This window comes from Ursus arctos, unplaced genomic scaffold (genome assembly GCF_023065955.2).
Source record: "Ursus arctos isolate Adak ecotype North America unplaced genomic scaffold, UrsArc2.0 scaffold_9, whole genome shotgun sequence".
Classification (NCBI taxonomy): domain Eukaryota; kingdom Metazoa; phylum Chordata; class Mammalia; order Carnivora; family Ursidae; genus Ursus; species Ursus arctos.
The window spans coordinates 39,188,096-39,207,238 of NW_026623111.1; the positions used below are offsets into that span (position 1 = coordinate 39,188,096).

The 19,143-nt window shown below is 45.6% G+C and overlaps 1 protein-coding gene across 6 annotated transcripts in view; it reads left to right on the plus strand.

The window, feature by feature from the left end:
- Positions 1–4,634: 4,634 nt before the first annotated feature.
- DCUN1D4 (defective in cullin neddylation 1 domain containing 4) overlaps positions 4,635–19,143 on the plus strand; it is a 67,227-nt gene continuing 52,718 nt past the window's right edge. The window contains exon 1 of one of the 6 annotated variants that reach the window (XM_026508870.4): positions 4,635–4,790. In XM_026508870.4, coding sequence (XP_026364655.1) covers positions 4,766–4,790 — 25 coding nt within the window. In that variant the 5' untranslated portion in view covers positions 4,635–4,765. Of the gene's footprint in view, positions 4,791–5,066; positions 5,111–5,161; positions 5,262–5,885; positions 5,926–19,143 lie in introns of those variants that run through there. The other 5 variants (XM_026508871.4, XM_048211799.2, XM_048211800.2 and 2 more) reach the window with 5 other exon arrangements.

Consider the following 19,143-nt stretch of genomic DNA (forward strand, 5'->3'; position numbering starts at 1 on the left):
TGTCTACTTCTATGCTTTTTCCATTAACCTAATAATTGGGACATGACTATATTACATAGGTATTGAAAAACAAAACCTCCATTTTTATTACCCTATTAGCATTTGGCAAGTGGCTATTGCAAAACTGTCTGTGTATATATGTGAAAAGCAGCATAAGTTACAGTGGCATTCTTATGAAATTAAAAGCTTAAGAGCTGAAACTGTTTCCCAGTAGCACAGGTCTCAATGGTTAAAAGGTTAATTCCAGTAGGCTGAAGAGGTGGCCCCTCCCACTGATCTATCAGAGTAGGGAACGTATTATATTCAGCAGAGCCTCATTAGATACTCTATATAAATAATCTCATTAATAATATACCATGAAGTCGATAGTTGCTATTGAAATAAGGTCAAAAGGATAAAATAGATAAAAAGGATGGAGTAACATGGAAATAATCTTTCGGACTCATATTTTTCATAATATATATCTACAAAAGCAGCCTGAGTGTCTACAATACTCAACTCTAGATAAAGAGGCCAGGTTCCACTATCTTTTTTTTTTTTTTAAGATTTTATTTATTTATTTGACAGAGAGAGACACAGCCAGCGAGAGAGGAAACACAAGCAGGGGGAGTGGGAGAGGAAGAAGCAAGCTCCCAGCGTAGGAGCCTGATGTGGGGCTCAATCCCAGGACCCCGGGATCACGCCCTGAGCCGAAGGCAGACAACTGAGCCACCCAGGCACCCCCAGGTTTCACTATCTTTTATTTTTTTTATTTTTTTTTTTAAAGATTTTATTTTTATTTATTCGACAGAGATAGAGACAGCCAGCGAGAGAGGGAACACAAGCAGGGGGAGTGGGAGAGGAAGAAGCAGGCTCACAGCAGAGGAGCCTGATGTGGGGCTCGATCCCACAATGCCGGGATCACGCCCTGAGCCGAAGGCAGACGCTTAACCGCTGTGCCACCCAGGCGCCCCAAGGTTTCACTATTTTTTAAAAACACATTCACCTCCATATCATTGTATCTTTATAAGTAAATCTCTCAGGTATGGAGGGCATACATTAACCTGATTAAGAAGAGAGGGAACATTATAACACAGGGAGTTTGACCAATTAGGGACACAAATTCCTTATTAGCTAGGTGGCAAGTTACTGAACAGATTAGCCTCAATTAACTTATCTGTAACTTGGGGACAGTATTAGTACCTCCCTGGAGTGTTGTGAGGTTAGGTGGAATACTTTAACAAGCAAAGCACTATAAGAGTAGTGCCTATCACATGGGAAGCAACTAAAAAAAAAAAAAAGTTGTCATCATTTGGTTTAGCAAACTCTCAGTTGATTATAAGTTTGGAGAAATAAACTATCCTGATCTCTACAGATATACTTAATTTTTTTTTTTTTTTGGTTGTTTGTTTCCATGTAAACCCATGTAGCCTGACTTTTGGTAACTAGTAGATTTCTACATACTCTATCACTGCAGTCTGAGGCTGAATTAATCCCTCCCTGACATATGTTCTTTCCGGTTCTCTTCCAATTTTATCAAGGGCAAATTTATCTATTTGTCTATGCAGGCACAAGTTTATTTCAGTCTTAGGACTAGGCCATTCTCCACTCTGTATCCCCATCCCCAACACATGCAGAAAAGCATGCTATAGGTGGGATGTGTGGAATTTGGGAAAAAGTTTTACTCTACCATCATACTCCTAAGACACTTATTAATTTCCCCCCCAAGGATCTGAATGTAAAGGCACAGAAGTATAACACTATTATCTTAGTAAACTTCCCCACAGAGATGAAGTTATTTGGAGATGGTACCAATGAGAAAAATTTAAATGTTCTGTTAAATATTGAAAAAATTCCTGTCGAATTTCATAAAAAAGAACGCAGTATTCCAGCTATGAAGTATAGAACTTGTATTATTAGATTGCTATAATAACTCTCAAATGGGAAGGAAGAGTAGTTTACTCATCTTTGGAATTTGAAGCTTTGATATTGGTACAGGCGAAAGATCTGGTCTAGGAGTTGAGAAACCTGAGTTTAGTTACTGCCTTGTTATTAACTAGCCGAGTAACTTGGATTAGACCTTTAACTTCTTTGGATCTCAACTCTTATAATCTTGAAATGAGGAAGTCGGATTTTCCCAAGGCTTCTCCCAGATCTAAAATTTCACATTACAGTCAACATTCAGTTCATTTTAAGGAACAATAAAGTAGTGCCTATTATTTGAAAGCACTGTACTAGATGCTAGGGACATAAAGATAAATATAAGAAAAATTCCTGCCCTCAAAGGGTTATAGTCTTGAGGACTGTTAAAATGATGGAGTTGATACCTGCAGAATATTATGTAATCACTTAATTATACCTATTTTACTATTCATACAACATGTAGGGCACTGCATCTTAGCAGACTAAGAATGAGCTTAGCCCCTTGATCTTTAGGCTATAGTTGACCTACCAAAAAGATCTGTTTTAAATTACTCTCTAAGTCTGTTTTTCATTTGAAAAAAATGAAGTGATACTGACCTAACTGAAAGTGATGCTGAGAAATAACAAAGGTTGAACATTCTATATATTTTTGTGGACACCACAAGCCAGTGAAGTGCTGGGTGCTAGGGGCAAAGCAGGGGGCAGGTCGCTCATGTAGCTTAGCCATTATATACATTATTATCAAGTTTGCTGCAAATAAATCAGTATAGTAAATGGCTACCTAAAACAAATTAATTGTGGGCTTATTTTAATTTGGAGGTGTCAAGAAGCAAACACATTTCTGTGCAAAACAACAATTGTGTTCAGTCCCTGAAGTACCATGATCAATAAAAAACATACAAATATTTTATGTATAAAATACTATGATTTGTGTAAGCTCTATATAATTTATTACTTCCTAGATATAGAATAGGTTGAAAATATAAATGAAATGAAAACATAAATAGGATAAAGAATGCAGGAGCAGCTCTTCTGTTCAGAGTAAGGAGGGACTTTCTTAGAATTAGAATGGCCTATTTCAAAGTCCAGAGGTACAGAGGTACTTACCCATCTCTGTGAGGCCCAGCTGACGTACCTGCCAGGTTAAAGGTCACCAGTATGGATGAGAATCTTGAGAAGAAACCTAAAGTGGATAAATTCAGGTCAATTCTGAGATTCTATGATTAGGCAACGTGATTCATAAATATTTGAATGATAGAAATATGATAAATATAAAATTATAAGGATGTAATTTACCCATGAGACATTAGGGATTAAGAGGGATGGAGTATACTACAACAGGAGTGGTATGGGACAGAGGAACTGGTTTGATCCTGTTCTTTCAAAATATCTTGGTTTTGTGACATTTATCCTCTGATTTGAAACGCAAATTTCAGAACCCTGAAGCTCAAAAGCCTTGGCTGAAGAAATCTAAAACCAAAATGACTAATGTTTTGTTACCAATCGTTTGTGGTGTAATCTGTTCCTCGAGGAGGTGTGTAATGCCCTGGCTGTAGGTTGGGGCAGGGCCTTGGGATACAGGTTAAGGGTCTTGGGATACAGGTTAAATGGTGTATGTGTCCTGTGATTGGGATAGGAGGGGGCTATCCTCCCTAAATATCTCAAAATATTTTTCTGCTACATTACGTTTAAGTGTGATGAGTTGGTTGGAAAGCGTTGAGAAAAGTGGTTGCAGCTCGTGAAAACGGTGCGAATTTTTGACTTAGGAAACTCAATGGTCCTAAGAATTCACTTAAATTAACACCTTCTTTTGACAAGTAACAGCCAAATGAGGCCCACTCAGCGTCAGTGAATTAGATTCAGGCTAGGTGTCCTCAAGGCTCAGCACCTACCCTCTGGACTTGCCAATGTGCCAGACGGAGCCCAAAGCTCAGAGCGTGGCCCTGATTTCCTCTATGCTGTGTGGGACGTATACAGATATGTGTATGACGGACAATGCCTGTAGCATTAGAAGCCTTTAGAACAGCCCACTTGTGACCAAGGGGGAAGACCTGTGGTGATTCTCAAAGAGACGCGCATTTCGAAAACGGGGAGAGGACGGATTGTTGTAATTGTTGTACAAGAAATGGGAATTTGTTCCTCACCCGAGGGTTTGCTGGAAAGGAGGACGCGGCGATTCTTTATCCAGTTTCCAGTAGTAGGAAACACGAAGCAGAAGTCCCAGTCCAAGTTCGGAGCGGACTGGACTCCTGCTGAGAACCGCTCTGACGTGTGCGAAACAAGTGGGAGACCCAAGTAGGGGGTGACTTCCCTACTCCTTGAAGCAGGACACAAGCTACCCCAACTGTGCTTTCCCTTCTTGGCTCTTCGCGGAACACCACGCGTGCTTTGTTTCAGAAGCCGACCCATCTTTCTCGGTTGGTCTGCAGCTCCACCAATCCCGCCCGTGACGGGGCGGGGCTTCAGGGTCAAGGTGGACCAATTCCCCAGCCTCGCCCCTACACGCGCTTTCGGACCCCCGGGGATGAGTGACAGCAGCCGGGTCCAACCTGCTGCTCCAGACCGTGGCCTCGGCCAGGGGCGTTACAGGGACGAGGCGCCAGGGCCAATTGCATTGGACCTCAAGGGGCGGGGCCTCTTTGCCAGCTCTTGACCGGCGCTCTCCGCACTCCTTTTGTCAAATGAGAGACGCAGAGGGGCGGTCCCTCAACCGAAGTTCAGCCAATGGTTGGAGCCGAGGTGGGCGGGCCGGGTGTGCTGGCGGCTGGTCCTCAGCTCCGAGCCGAGGTGCGGCGAGCCGGTGGGGGGACCGCGAGGCGAGCGCGGGAGCCTGGGCGGCGAGTGGGGTGTGAGCTGCCCGAAAATGCACTCGGATGCCGCCGCTGTCAGTGAGTAACAGAGAGCGAGCGGGCCGGGGCCGAGCGGTTGCCAACACTCTCCACTCCGCTCCCGCAGTCCCCGCCCCGCTCCTCCTGTCCCGAAACGCGCCGGGAGCCCCTGCCCGGGAGCCACCCCTTCCCCTCCCGGGGCCGGGCCGGGGCGGGCGGTGACGCTGCGGGCGGCGCGGGGCGGGGGCGGGCCTGGGGGGGAAGGGGCCGGCCTGCCGGGGGAGGGCGGAGGTGAGGGGGGTGGGGACTGGCTCCTTTTCAGTGTTGGGGGCAGGGGGGGGCGGGACGTGCGATGAAGGGCTGGGACCGGAGTGCCTGGGGTGAATGGAGGTGGAGGCGGCGGCGGGCGCTAGCGGGCAGGGCCGGGGGTGGCACCGGCGCGGGCAGAGAGAGAGGGAGCGAGCGAGCGGGGTGCAGGGGTGAGGATTTCCTAGGGGCTGAGCGGTGCGGGCGGCTCCGTGAGAAAGGCGGGTGAGTGCTAGGGGAGCGCGGGGGCGGGGACAATGGGAAGAAGGGCTGGATGGCGGGGGTGGGGGGGAACAATGCGGTGGGGGAATGGGGGTAGCGGCCGAGCAGGGCAGGAGGGCGGGCACGGAGATGAGGGCTGATGTAACGGGAGAGCGAGGTGGTGGGAGGGATTGGGGTGTGATGGGATAGTTGGGGAGTCCGGCAGGCGGGAGAGGTATAGGAAGGGTGGTGGGGTAACTGGGAGTGGTGCGAGGGGACAGACGTTGGGGTAATAGGATTGAGCAGGTGTTGGGAAGAGAGGGTAATTGGGAGTGAGAGGAGAGAGAGGAGGCGAGGGTTTGGGGTGACAGGATGGGGGCAGGGGTAGAGGAGGTGCGATGGGGGTGTAGAGCTAGTTGGGAGGAAAGGGGGGGTTGGGAGGGGCCAGGGCAGGGGAGGACTGTCAAGTCCAGATTCGGTCCGCGCGGGGCTCGGTGGGGGGAGGGAAGGTGTCAGACTATGTTTTCTGGGAGGTGTTCCTCCCCCGGATCAAGACAGGGTCCGTGGAAGGGGGAGCCCTGAGCTTCGGGGTGCGGGGAGTGGAGGGGGCGGGGCTGAGGTGGAGGGGGTGGGGAGGTGCCCTGAGGTTGGAGCTGGCCGCGGTTCCCCCAGAGCGGCGGGAAGCGAGGTCAGCGCTGGCGCGGGCTCTGGCTGCGGGACTGGGAGGCGGGGCCGGGGCGCGGGCTGCGGGTTTTCCGCGGCGGGATCCGGAGGGGTCGGACCCTGGAGACCGGGTGGGGAGTTTTGCGCAGGGGAGGTGTTGGGGTCCCAGGCAATCCGTGGGATTGGCAGTCTGTGACGCAGTTGTCTAATTTCTGGTCGTCAGGTGTGGGCGCTGATGCCTGGGGACCCGCTTCCCTGCAGGGAGGGCCGGGCCAGAGGCCCCGCGTAGCGCCCGCTGGGCGCGACCTCTGCCAAGCTTGCGGGGAGGACGCTTTAGGGGTTTCCTTTAGGGTCTGGCTCCAGTGGCCGGGTGTGAAGGGGAAAGGCGGTCGCGCGGAATTCTGGGACTTGTAGTCCGCGCCGCGCGGGGCCGCGGTTGGGTTGGGTGCACGTGGGTAACTGTGGAAACGAGTCCCAGAATGCAGCGCGCCTCTCGGAGCCTCCCGGCTCGCTAACTCGTGCTTTATTCCCCGCGGATCCGAGCGCGCTCTTGGGAGCCTCTCTCATCCCCTGGGACTGGAGCGATTCACTGGACCTTCTCCCTGTGTCAGCGGGAGGGGGAGAACCAAGCCAAACGCAGTCCTTTCACACTTGTGTTCTTGATTCCCGAGTTGATTACTTCCCCCTGCATTTGGTGGCATTACTTGTAGAGTAAATGCTTAGTCTTTTACCATCTAGCACATAGGTTTGGAGAAACATTCAAGATGCAGCACAGTCTAAAGCAGAGTTTAGGATGCTGTATTTATTGTGGCATTCGGTGTATGTAAATAGCAGGTTAAAAGGTTTCCTCTTAGGTAAATCTGGGACTGCAGTGGAGACCCATGTAACCCTTGTGAAGATAATATAGATTATATGTTTTTTTGGACTGCCCAAAGATAGGACTTTTTGAAAGAAGATGGTCTTGAAATGAGTTGAGTGATGGAGGCGGCTTAATGGAATTTAGGGTGGAACTGTACCCATTCATAAAGCCAGCATGAAGTTGAGCAAAGGGAATAATATAGGATGTCTTCAGTTTTCAAGGGAACGTGGGAAGCAAATGAGGGTAGCAGAGGGTAAACTCGGTGGGCGACCTTAAGAGGTTTTGTGTTTTTGTTTTTAGCCGCGGCTGTAACTCTTTTCTCTTTGCCTCTTTAATATTAGAGACCATCCTCTCAGTCTGTAGATGCCCCAAACGCCACATCCTTTTCCAGTTCCCATTACCATTTATATGCTGAATTTGTACATTGCAGAATCTGTTATGTAGAGGGCCATAAGATTAGCTCAGAGATGACAGACTATTTTTATGTGATATATAAGGTATTATGAAACTATTGGTAGCATAGTCACTAGAAGAATATTATAATGACCCTAACAATAAAATTTTACCCAAAAGTCCTAAAATTTGGAAATCTTTTAGTATGGTTACAAATATACTGAACTTGCATACTTGATTAAGTGATTAATGATTAAATGATGGCCAAAAAATTGGGCAATGTATGGTTTTTTCAGGAAAAGATTTCTGTCCATCTTATGTTTTAATCTTATGATGAAATATTCAGGAAGCCCTTTGTGATATGTAAATATGTAACATGGACATGTTTTTTTAAAATATGCACTTAATGCTGGAATTTGTTCATATAAAGCGTAAGGTGTACAAGGTTGAAAACGAGTTATAATTGTCAGATGGTGTTTTAAAGAAAATATTAGGCTAGTAATTTCTTTCCCTTTTTATTTTTGTTACATCCCAAAGGGCAGGTGCCCTTTACACACACAATCCCCCTCTCCTCCAGCTCCCCACACCCTAGGTTTCTAAACATGATCAGCTTCTACTTTATGCTGTGGATTTTAGGCTCCTCTGATTTTTGGCCTTTGGGGAGGTCCTTTATTTCCATGTGAACTTAGCTATGCATTTAAACAGATGTTTCTTATGCTTTACCTGGAATTTTTTCACTGTTTTATATTGGGAAGGATTTTTAAGTTATAACATTGCCAGAAAAGAAAGTCTCCCTCATTTTCTCCACCCTAGAGGACTTCTGTACATATACTCTTTCCTTCCTTTGTTCTTGCCTCCAGGAAGTGCCCCTATCAATACTTGATCATGCTTTTTCAAATGTTACCTATCATTACATCCCTTTCTGTTTTTATCTTCAGCTGCTCCCAGCAGCTCTTATAGCTTACTGCTTTCTTCCTGACTAATAATACATGTTTGCATTTTCTCATCTCAATAATAGTGATCTTGTTAGCTCAGCAGAATAAAAATCAGCCTGTCAGAAACTGACCTCATGATTTGATCACTGTTGTATCCATTACTGGCGAGTAACAATACCCAACTAAAAATGGCATAAATAATAGAACTTATTATTGTCCAGTAGCAAGAAGTGTGGAGAACAGATGGTTGTAAGGGTGGGGCAGTGTCTGAATGATGTGTTCGAAGACTCTAGGCTCTTTGCATCCTTTTATTCCTCTATTTTTTTAGTATTTTGGCTTATAGAAAGCCTCAGGCTCATTGCTTCATGTTGGCAGTGTGGTTGCTGCGGCCGCAAACATCATGCCTGTGTGAGACAGGGAAGGAAGGAAGATATTTTCTTACAACTCCCTCTTAGCATAGAGGAGTCTTCTAGAAGGTCACCTTGGAGACTTCCCCTTCAGTTTCATTGGGTAGAACTGATTTCATGGCACTGCTGCTTGTAAGGTAGGTTGAAAAAGTGGAAGTCTGGCATTTTTCAGCTGCTTCTGTGAGATGTGGCCTTTGCTAGGGTAGAAGAACAGTGAGGAGAATGCTCTGGGTTGGCAGCCTACAGGTTATATACCTGAGCCGGATACTTTGTCCAGCTATCTCTGGTTTGATCTCAATCTTTTTTTAATCTGTTGATTTATTTTCTGCTTCATTTAAAAATAATTAAAGGTGACTTACTACGTATAGATAAAAGCCTGTGAAGAGAAGGAAAACAGGGGCACCAGGGTGGCTCAGTTGGTTAAGCTTCCGACTCTTGATTTCGGCTCTGGTCATGATCTTGGGGTTGTGAGATCAAGCCCAGGGTCAGGCTCGGCACTCAGCGTGACATCTACATGACATCTACTTGGGATTCTCTCTCTCCCTGTGCCTCTCCTCTGTCTTTTTCTGTCAAATAAATTTAAAAAAGAGAAGGAAAATAAATGTTAGATTTACAGGATGCACATAAATGCTCGCCTTATGTTAGAAATAGGCCATCCCATATATTTGGCTCTGGGCTTCCTAGTAGACAAAACAAAGAGGAAAACAGGACTAATTAACTGTATTCATTTGGTGAATGAAGCCGCAGTTCATTTAATAACCCAAGGTAGAAGCCAAGGCATTTCTCATCCTCTCTCTCCCTGGCTGGCGGTAAGTGCTGACTGCATCTCCTCTCCTCCCTTGCCACGCTCTCCTACCAGTTGCCATCACTCTAGGGCTCACCCATCTTTTCTTGTGTTAAGCCTCAGTAATCCTTTTGCTAGCCTCAGCCTCCTCTCACTTTGTCCTCTTCATCGCTAGTTAAGTCATCTTTGTCCTTAGGATGGCCCCACACAAAACCTTGAGGGCTCCTGTTTGCTTAATGAAATAGAGACTCCTCAGAACCTGGGGTTGAGTCACCTTGTGCAGTTTAAGCTCAGTTTCTTCCCCCCAGACTGTGGCCTTTCTGCCTACTGCCCTCAGCACTACTCCAGAGCTGGTCTTCACTGGGTTCCTGTTCCTCTCTAGCGGACTCACCCTCTCCCTCCGTTGAATCTCCAAAGTAGGATTTACTTCTGTTCTCAGGTCTATCTAATATAACAATAGCTGCTCCTTTACTTATTTGTCCCCTCCCCAAGTAGATTATTACCCCCTTGAGATCTGGGACTGTCTTGTTTAGTATCCATTTTATCATCCAGGATGGCACTTTGTTTAGGTCCTCAAATATGTATTGAATTGCACTTAAATGGTCAACTCTTAAATAGTGAATTATCTGGAAAATTTTAATTCTCCCTCCTTCCATTTAGCAGGCTTCTGAGTCATCTTTCATTATCTTCAGATTTTTCTTCAGGGAATACAAACTTTCACTGATTCATTCTATCTTTTTTGACAAAGTCAGCCATAAGCAAACCAATTTAAATAATATTTCTTTTTAAATACTTGCAGATACCAGTTTTGAAGAATGTGTGAGGCGTGGAGAAATTCTCAAGGAGAAAGTAAAATGCTGGTGATGTACTAAGGGGCCAGGAGTCTGTGTGTGAAAATGCATGCTTCCATTTCAGATCTGGTGTGTAAGTCTTAATGTAGTTGAGACTTGACAGGTCAGACATTACCCCTCTATTTGTTTTATGACCAGATTCTGGTCCTTAGGGTTTATTTCATAATGTTAACTATACATTGAGATTGCTGGAAGGCTTTCTTCATTTAGAAAATGAACCTTGTTGGTTGGAGGTGAATTTTCTGATTACCAGACATTGATGCGGATCTCTTTCTATAGTTGATCATCTTGAATTAGTGTTAATAGCTTTTCATAGCTTGTTCTTTTTCTTATTCTCAGATTCAGGTTAGGAGAAGTTCCTCTTGAGAATTATTCTTTTAAGCAGAACAACATTTAAAAGATATGCTTTAAGTAGAAAAAGATACTGAAATGCATTTTAAATAGAATCATGTATTTTAGTGATCGTTGCCTTACTGTTTCAGAGCTAAGGACTTTTTTTCTTCTCTTGTGTCCTTTATTCTAGGAGACAGAGTATTTGCTACTCCAGGTTTGAATTATTTTTCTTTTAATTAGAAAACACCCTTAATGAGTCATTTTCAATTTAGAAAGGTAGGCTTGTAGTTTCTGAAACCAACTAATATACTGAGTACAACACTAAATATGAAAAAGACTCCCACCCTCCCCAGATAGCATTGCCTCTGGATAGGATTCCTTTAGTTCCCTCTTTGAGGATTTTTTTTGTTGTAAATATTTTTTTGAAAACCTTTTATTACTTGCTGGCCTGTATCGCTAGTTTTCCCAGAGATGGCCTGTCATCTATTTGTGTTAATGATGGGCATTGTCAGTCTTCAAGTGCCCTGGCTGTTTCTCTGATTGGGAAATTCCTACCTTTGCAGGCCAGGCTGTTCAGACACACCCACCAGAGTGTGAATCTGAAGCTGGAGGCAAGTGTTGGAAAGAAGGCAGGAGTGCCTGGAGGCCATTTGGAGAGGATGAACAGTGGGGGGCAGCTGCTGGCTGTGGTCCCCGGGCCAGGCCAGTTCTGGCCGTGACATGTGTTCTGCTGTGTGCCCTTAAGTTGTGTGACTTGGTTTTCTGGATTTCCTAGACATTCTGTGAATTATCCAATGGCCCTTTAAAAAAAGAAATCGCTATTCTGTTATATTAGTTTGTTGGTTTCAGATGCTCGAAACTAAGAATTCTGACAAATTCAGCATCTGTACCTGTCACTGGTCAATACGTGGCAGAGGCCCTCGTGGAGAAGAGCAGTGATGTGCCCTTCCACCCTAACTGGACTCTGCTCAGGGTGCTAGAGTCCTGATCCGAGGTTACCCAGAGGACGGAAGCAGCACACCGTGTTGGTTGTGGCCGCTGCCTTTGCCAGTGTTCAGGCAGGCTCTGAGCCACACATCGGCCACCCTGCTGGATCTCATTATACAGAGCTCTTCACTGCCTGTCTTCTTCTATAATCACCTCTTTGTCCTTTAAAAGAAAAGAGGAAGAGAGGTGTGATACCAGGAGCTAATGCCTAACTTCTAGTGCGCCTTTTGGATCTAATTTGGGAGTATTAGCTCTGGAAATATTCTTTGTGCCTTTTTTGGGTAGAATAGTTAGTTAAAATTCCTATCTGGTAGTCTTTATTGCTTTCAGTATTTATTATCATATACGTACTATAAAATTATACCTATTTTAAGTGTACAGCTTGATGAATTTTGATAAATATCTCTACTGGTATAACCACTACTAAAATTAAGCTATAGAACATTTTCATGACCCCCAAAAGTTCCCTTGTGCCCCCTTACAGTCTGTACTCCACCTCCTACCACAATTTTTGGCTTTTAACATATGTCACCTTAGGCTACCTCCATGTTAGTTGATGATTTGTCATTTTGCTGTTCGTAGGGATATTACAGTATAAAAAGGTGTGATAAATCTCTCCTCCTTTTTTTTCTGAACTATTAAGTCTGAAGAAAAACTATCAGTGCTGTATAAATCATAAATCTGGTGATGCTTTACCACATGGAACTGTCTAGAGTGAAATGACTTGTTCTTTTGAAGTTTTCCAGTGGATGGCTGTTCCGTATGGCCCAAAGACATAGGTATGGCCCAAAGACATAGAACGCTAGGATTTGCTCCATGGATATAATCATGTCTCTTAATTATTATCTGGGTCAGGTTGGGAGACAAGTAATAGTTCAGTGTGGGCCCTAGAGTCCAATTGGCTGTAGACCCAGATCCTTGCTCTGTTACGTATTAGCTGTGCGACCTTGGGTAAGTTACTCATCGGTTCCTCTGTGCACGCTTCAGAGTCCTCACGCATAAAGCATGCCTGCTGCACAGTATGGAGTTGTTCAGTCAACAGTGTTTATTGAGCATCTGCCATGTACCAGGCCCTGTTCTTCATCTCTCTTGAAGTTCTCCTTCTGGCACACGGGAGGGAACCTATAAGGTAAATCATATAGTATGTCGGATAGTTGTAAGTTCTGTAAGGAAGAATGAAGCAGGGGGTGGGGCACACGGGTGTGTGAGCAAGGCAGGGAGAGGAATGGAGGATGTTGTGGTTTTTAATAGCAGGGTCAGGTTTTAAGTTAAGACCTGAAGGGAGATGGGCATTCCAGGCAGTGGGAAGATGAATGCAGGGGCTCTGAGGGGGAGCAGGCCTGTAATAGGAATCGCTGAGAGGCTGGTGTGCTTGGAGTGGAGTGGGGAGCTGGGCAGAGAGAAAGAAATAAGAGGCAAGATCAGAGCGATCCCAAGGATTAAATGAGATAATACATACAGAGAGAAGTGCTTGGCTCTCTTCTGTTTTTGTTGCTAATGGTTGCTGTGTAATGACGCTGTTTTCATTAGGCTTTAAAAGGAGACCCTCGAGAGGAAGAGAGGTTATCAGAAAGAACCAAATGAGGCATTCCCTCACTTAGTCATTCACCAAACATTTGAGAGTTTCTTGTTGCCAGGCATTGCTGTAACACATGGGACTGGGTGTGGGGGGTTGGGTCCCTGTGTCTAAGGAGCTGCTTCCAGCGGCTTTAGTGGTGCAGGCAGAGAAGTAATGGACAGCTGGAGTATGGCACGATGGCAGCTAGGTTAGTTGGATGCCCAGAGTGCTTCGGAAACAAATTAAAATTAGACTTCATGGAAGGGTTAGCATTTATTGTGTGGGTTTCACTTTAAAAGTTTTCCGCTGTGAAAAAAAAGATTTGTGTGTGTCTGCGGGGGTGAAGTGGGAGAGTGCTCTCAGCAGAGGGGACTGCATGGGTGAAAGTACTGAGAACTGGGGCTGTAGAAAGGGAGTTTGGTGGGCTGGGGTGAAGGGGGTAAGATGGGGAGGGTGGGTAGGAGCCCTACGGCGAAGGGCTGAGAAGAGGGCCCAGGGAGAGTTTATGAGTAGGAAGGAAAGGAGAGGAGGAAAGCAAGAAGTCAGAGAAGGTGGGGAGCAGGGAGTGAGGAGGAACAAGGGAGGGGTGGGGAGGGGCTGACACATGTTTGGTGATTATTATTGGGCTGTTCCAGCTGCTTTGCCTGTGTTAATGCATTCGATCCTCACAACAACCCTCTGAAGCAGGTTGTATCCTGTTACTACCCCATTTTACAGATGAGTAAGTTGAGGTGCGGAAAGGTTAACTGATCCTCTCAAGGTCACACAGCTTCTAAGTGGTGAATTGAGATTCTAACTTAGGCATTCTGACTCCAGGGTCTAGGTGCCCCACCACTGCCAGTGAAATAATACTCAACATTTTATTTTTGCCTTTGGTTTAATCCTTACGGTAGCCCTGCAGGTATATTGGAATTCCCTATTTTGTCTTTGGCCTATGAATGAGGATGGCAGAGCCAGCTCATCTGATCATCTCCATTTTGCTTTTGGTTCTTTAGTTCTTGGAATGGGCCTCAGTGACATCAGGATATAGGAGCAATTCCTTCTTTCCCATCCCTTCTGTGCCCTGGTTTCTGCCATCTTCCTCTCAATGACAGGCATTTAAAAGCTAATTCTAGCTGGGGAACTGATCGTGTTAAAGAAAAGTATTGCATACCTTTTCTTAACTCACTAATGACGCAGTCATTTTAGTCTTCTTAGATCTTAATTTTAAATGGACCAGTGTTAACTACTTCTTAAATACACTTTTTATATTCTTTGCAAATATAGGAGATACCTGCTGACATTGCAGAAAAGCTAGAAAACAGAAGACTTTTAGGGCGCCTGGGTGGCGCGATCAGTTAAGCGTCCGACTCCTGGTTTTGGCTCAGGTGGTGATCTCGGGGTCCTGAGATCTAAGCTTCGTTGAGCTCTGTGCTCAGTAGGAATCTGCTTATGATTCTCTTTCCCTCTCTCTCTGCCACTCTCCCCACTTGGTGCGTGCTGTCTCTCTGAAATAAATTAATTAATTTTAACCAAAAAACCCCCCCAAATCCCTTACCCTTTAATAGAGCTACTAACATGTTTTTGTGTAACATCTTTGAAATTATTTTCTTCTTTTTTTCTTCTTCTCTGTAGTTGAGATTAAGGCTTTTTTTTTTTTTTTAAGATTTTATTTATTGATTTGACAGAGAGAGACAGCCAGCGAGAGAGGGAACACAGGCAGGGGGAGTGGGAGAGGAAGAAGCAGGCTCCCAGCGGAGGAGCCTGATGTGGGGCTTGATCCCAGGACTCTGGGATCACGCCCTGAGCCGAAGGCAGACGCTTAATGACTGCACCACCCAGGCACCTCTGAGATTAAGGCTTTTTTCCCTTTAATATCCCTTTCTACAAATGCCATTCCCAAAAATTAGACCACAGATTACTTGTTCTTAAACAGGAAGCTGAGGATAGTTGTATATTCAAGTCCAGGCAACTGGCTACTGATGTCATACTTTTAAAGACACGTCACCTTGTCATCCCTTCTGCCTTGTCTTTACTTTTTGATCTTCCAGGTTCAGTGTGTCTTAGTGTCTTCTATGTTCTGATAATAACAGGGAATAAAACAATGAACCTCTGGGGGGGCCTACGCTGGGCCTGCCCTGCCAAGCGTTTGGCCTGCACCATCTCATTTAATCTCCACAGTAGCCTTGTGAAGGGGGGCCCGTTAGTCCAGCTGTGCAGAGGAGGACAGTGGGTGACAGGCAGGGTCACTCAGCTACAATGTCACAGAGCTGAGACTCTCATTCAGGCCTTTCTGATGCCAGAGCCTCAGAACTCTTATAACATCAGTGAGATTAAAGGACGACTTTTACTCGGAACTGTCGAGTGCATCTGTGTTCTTCAGTGGGTGAGGCGGGGCAAGGGGAGTGAATCTAGGGCCCCTGGTACCTCGGCACACTTGGAGTGCCACCACACAGGGTGTCCTGAAGCGGCCGGCTCCTTTGAGGTGGCACCCGCAGGCACAGGCCGCGGCGTGGATGACGGTGCCGCGTGGCACGCCGCCTCTCCAGGCGGGGTGGCCGCTCCTCGCAGCCTCTTTTATGGGTCCTGTGAGAGTCGGAAGGAAAAAGCCAGCAGCGGTCTGCTTGGACGGCTTTAATTTTGGATCCTGTGTTCAGTGAAAACGCTGAGTCACCTGCGATGACCTGCTGCCCACCCCTTATCAGTGTTCCCCTTGCCGGGCCTCCCCTTTTGGCTCTTGTGCCTTGGAAGTGGCAAATATTTATTGATGAGGAGAATGATGTTACTATCTTCCCACTGCTGCTTTGTTTCTTTTCATTTTCACCTGGCTTTTCAGCTTTATAATCTTTTCCCTGGATCTTGATCTTTTTTTTCACGTGCTGATGGGGTTCCAGTGAATGAGTTCGATTCTGGTCCGTGGCGCGCTGAGCTTGTCCATGAGTGGACTGGCTGCCAGCAGGCTGGGGCCTGAGTCGACAGTGGGGCTAGAACTCCCTTCTCTGGCTGCATATTAGAATCATCTGGACTACTGAAAAATCAATGACCCCACTCCCGTTTTTATTTAATTGATCTGGGTGGGGGCCCTGGCCTTTTTTTTCAAGCTTCCCAGGGGATTCTCTGATGTGCAGCCACTGGATTAGTTTTAAGAGGCTTCATTAGCAGGGTTTGGTTTGGACCGTGGGGAAGAGGGCACTGGGCGGATAACAGACCATTCCTGCTCACTCTGTGGCATCCCAGCCAGCACCCAGGTAGTGCTTACCTCGTGCCAGGTACTATTCTAAGCCCATCACATCATTGACTTATTCAGTCCTCACAGTATCCCAATGAGGCAGGTGCTATTATCTATTTTATAAAGAAATTCCTACTTCTGGCAAAGAAGGGCATGTCGGGGCGCCTGGGTGGCGCAGTCGTTAAGCGTCTGCCTATGGCTCAGGGCGTGATCCCAGCGTTCTGGGTTCGAGCCCCGCATCGGGCTCCTTGGCTGGTAGCCTGCTTCTTCCTCTCCCACTCCCCCTGCTTGTGTTCCCTCTCTCGCTGGCTGTCTCTCTGTCAAATAAATAAATAAAATCTTAAAAAAAAAAAAAAAAAGGCATGTCGTACGAAGCTGACCCACAAACCTAGCACACAAACTCAGAGTAATAAAATAAATTGAAAGCTGGTGGGGAGTGGAGGTGCTGCTTTTGATAGGGAGTCAGGAGGGACCTCTCTGATGAGGTGACATTTGAATAGATAGCCCAGTCAGCTGCTAGGCTTTGTGAACACCAGAAGTCATTGACGCAGAAGGCACATTAAATGCAAAGGCCCTGAGGTAGGAATTCACGTGAGTCTTCAAGAAGAGAGTGGCTGGAATGGAGTGAGCAAGGATAATGGAATGAGATGACTTAGGTCAGATCATGTAGGGCCTTGTAAGGACTTGTTGAAGGCTTGGGTTTTTTTTTTTTTTTTCTTCTTCTTCTTCTTTTCTTTTATGCTGCAGTAAGAAATCCAAAATCTTGTTGACTGAAATCGAACATTGTTACATGTACTTTGCAGGTTGGCAAGGGTCTCCTCTTGACATCATTGGCATCCTCACTCTGTCCGAAACCCAGAGGAAAGAGGGCTTCTGTTTCTAGAAGGAAGGAGACAAGGCAAACCTAAAGAATGCATTTTAGCTACCATATACCCTTGACTTTGAGAACAGAATTTTTTTCTTTTTCCCTATCACTGAGTAAAATTGACATCTCAGGAAGATGGGCCATGTAACCTGTAGCTTAGAGAGCCCCTAAGCATTCCATATTGAACCCCAGTTGGAGAGGCTGAGCTCTGCTCTGCTAGATCACGTTCTGGTTCTGTCTGAGAAACATTCAGGACGAATGCTGATTTTGTAACCTTTAATTTTTGTCTGATTTTGTTTCACTTTTTTGTCGGTAACACGGTCATTATTCTGCCCCTCCCCTCCCCAAGAGCCGTTACTGCTTTAGTTCATCATTTTCATTGTCATCAAGAAGCATTCATAATATAATAAAAAATCATTATTAAAAAAAAGAAGCATTTATTGAGTATCTGTGCACAGTGCTGCATTAAAAACCTTTATACCTGAGAGCATTGCTCACCAATGGGCCAACTAGAGTTTAGCTATAAATACTTTTAGGGGTGCCTGGGTGGCTCAGTCGGTTAGGTGTCTGACTCTTGATTTCAGCTCAGGTCATGATCTCAAGGTCCTGGGATGGAGCCCCATGTCAGGCTCTGCGCTCAGCATGGAGTCAACTTGTCCCTCTCCCTCTTTTCCTCCCCCTGCGAGCATGTGTGTGCTCTCTCTTTTTCTCTAAAATAAAGAAATAAAATCTTCAAAAAAAATAATAAAATACTTTTATTGATCATTAGTGCTTAGAAGAAAGAAGTGTACTTGAAATCAAAATAACATTGGTGGTATCTTCTCTGCGCATCTCTTCCCTTTAAATAAAGGTGGTAGGTACACCTGGGTAGCTCAGTCAGTTGAGCATCTGACTCTTGCTTTTGCCTGAGGTCATGATCTCAGGGTCCTGGGTTTGAGGCCCCTGTGGAGTCGGCTTAAGTTTCTCTCTCCATTTCCCTCTTCCCCCCCTAAAATAAATAAATCTTAAAAAAAAAAAAAAGTTGATAGGTTGTTTTAGATTTGGCCAGTTTTAGTAACTTTTAAGAAAATGTTAGTCTTAAGTTTGTGTACTTGATTATTAATGACTTTGGGTGGGAAGGGGTATTGCTTTTTTCCTTTTATGGAGTATGAAGATAGATCCGTTTTTGCTCTGATTAGAAAAAAGCTCGAATGGAGGAATGGGCTTTGGATTGGGAATTAGAAGATATGAATCATTCCCAGCTTGGCCACAGCTAGCTGTGTGACCCTGCCTGAGCCAGTAAAGGGAGAACTGGACAAATGGACATGAAACATTGAACTCCTGTGTGTCGTCTCCTGAATGCAGTCATAGTGGGTTTTCCTTATAGTGCAATCACATTTTATACAGAGGCTAGTTCTGAGTCCATATGTAAGGTCGAAATCACCTGTATTAAAAATATCACTTGGCAATACTTTCAGAAGGCGGCCCACTGGAGGTTGTCTCCGATCAATCCAGCGCAGCCGGTTCTTTCCTGCAGCACTGAGACAGATCTCTGGCTCTCCAGTGGAGCACCCGCTGAAGCAGCTGGCTTGCATTTAGGGACCATGTTGTATGGAAAATACATTTTTAAATACTAGACTCATCCAGTGTTGTGAGATGCACAAAATGTGATTGGCAGGTGGAAACAGACTGACCGAGCGGCTGTTGGATTTGTGTGCCTGTCTCCGGCTCATTCAGTAGAATGGAGGGCAGTTATGGGACAATTGAAATTTCTTTCCTTCTCTCTTCTTCCTTTCTTTTTTTTTTTTTTGGCCAAGTGACTAAGGTTGAATTTGTGTGAGTTAAATGTGGATATTGTGCAGCCCCTGTACTCAGCATTGCTCGTCTCCACTGGTACCGCCCCTGTCCCACGTCAGGCCCTAATCCTTCCTCGCCTCAGTCACTTCCGGCGGTCTTTGTGAGAGGCCGTTCTGAAGCCAGGCCACCCACCGTCCGTGCCACACATTTGCTGCCGAGCGATCCTTCTAAAAAATTCCCGATTTAAACACTGCAGCACGCGGACTCGCGGCAGTCCTCCGCAACGT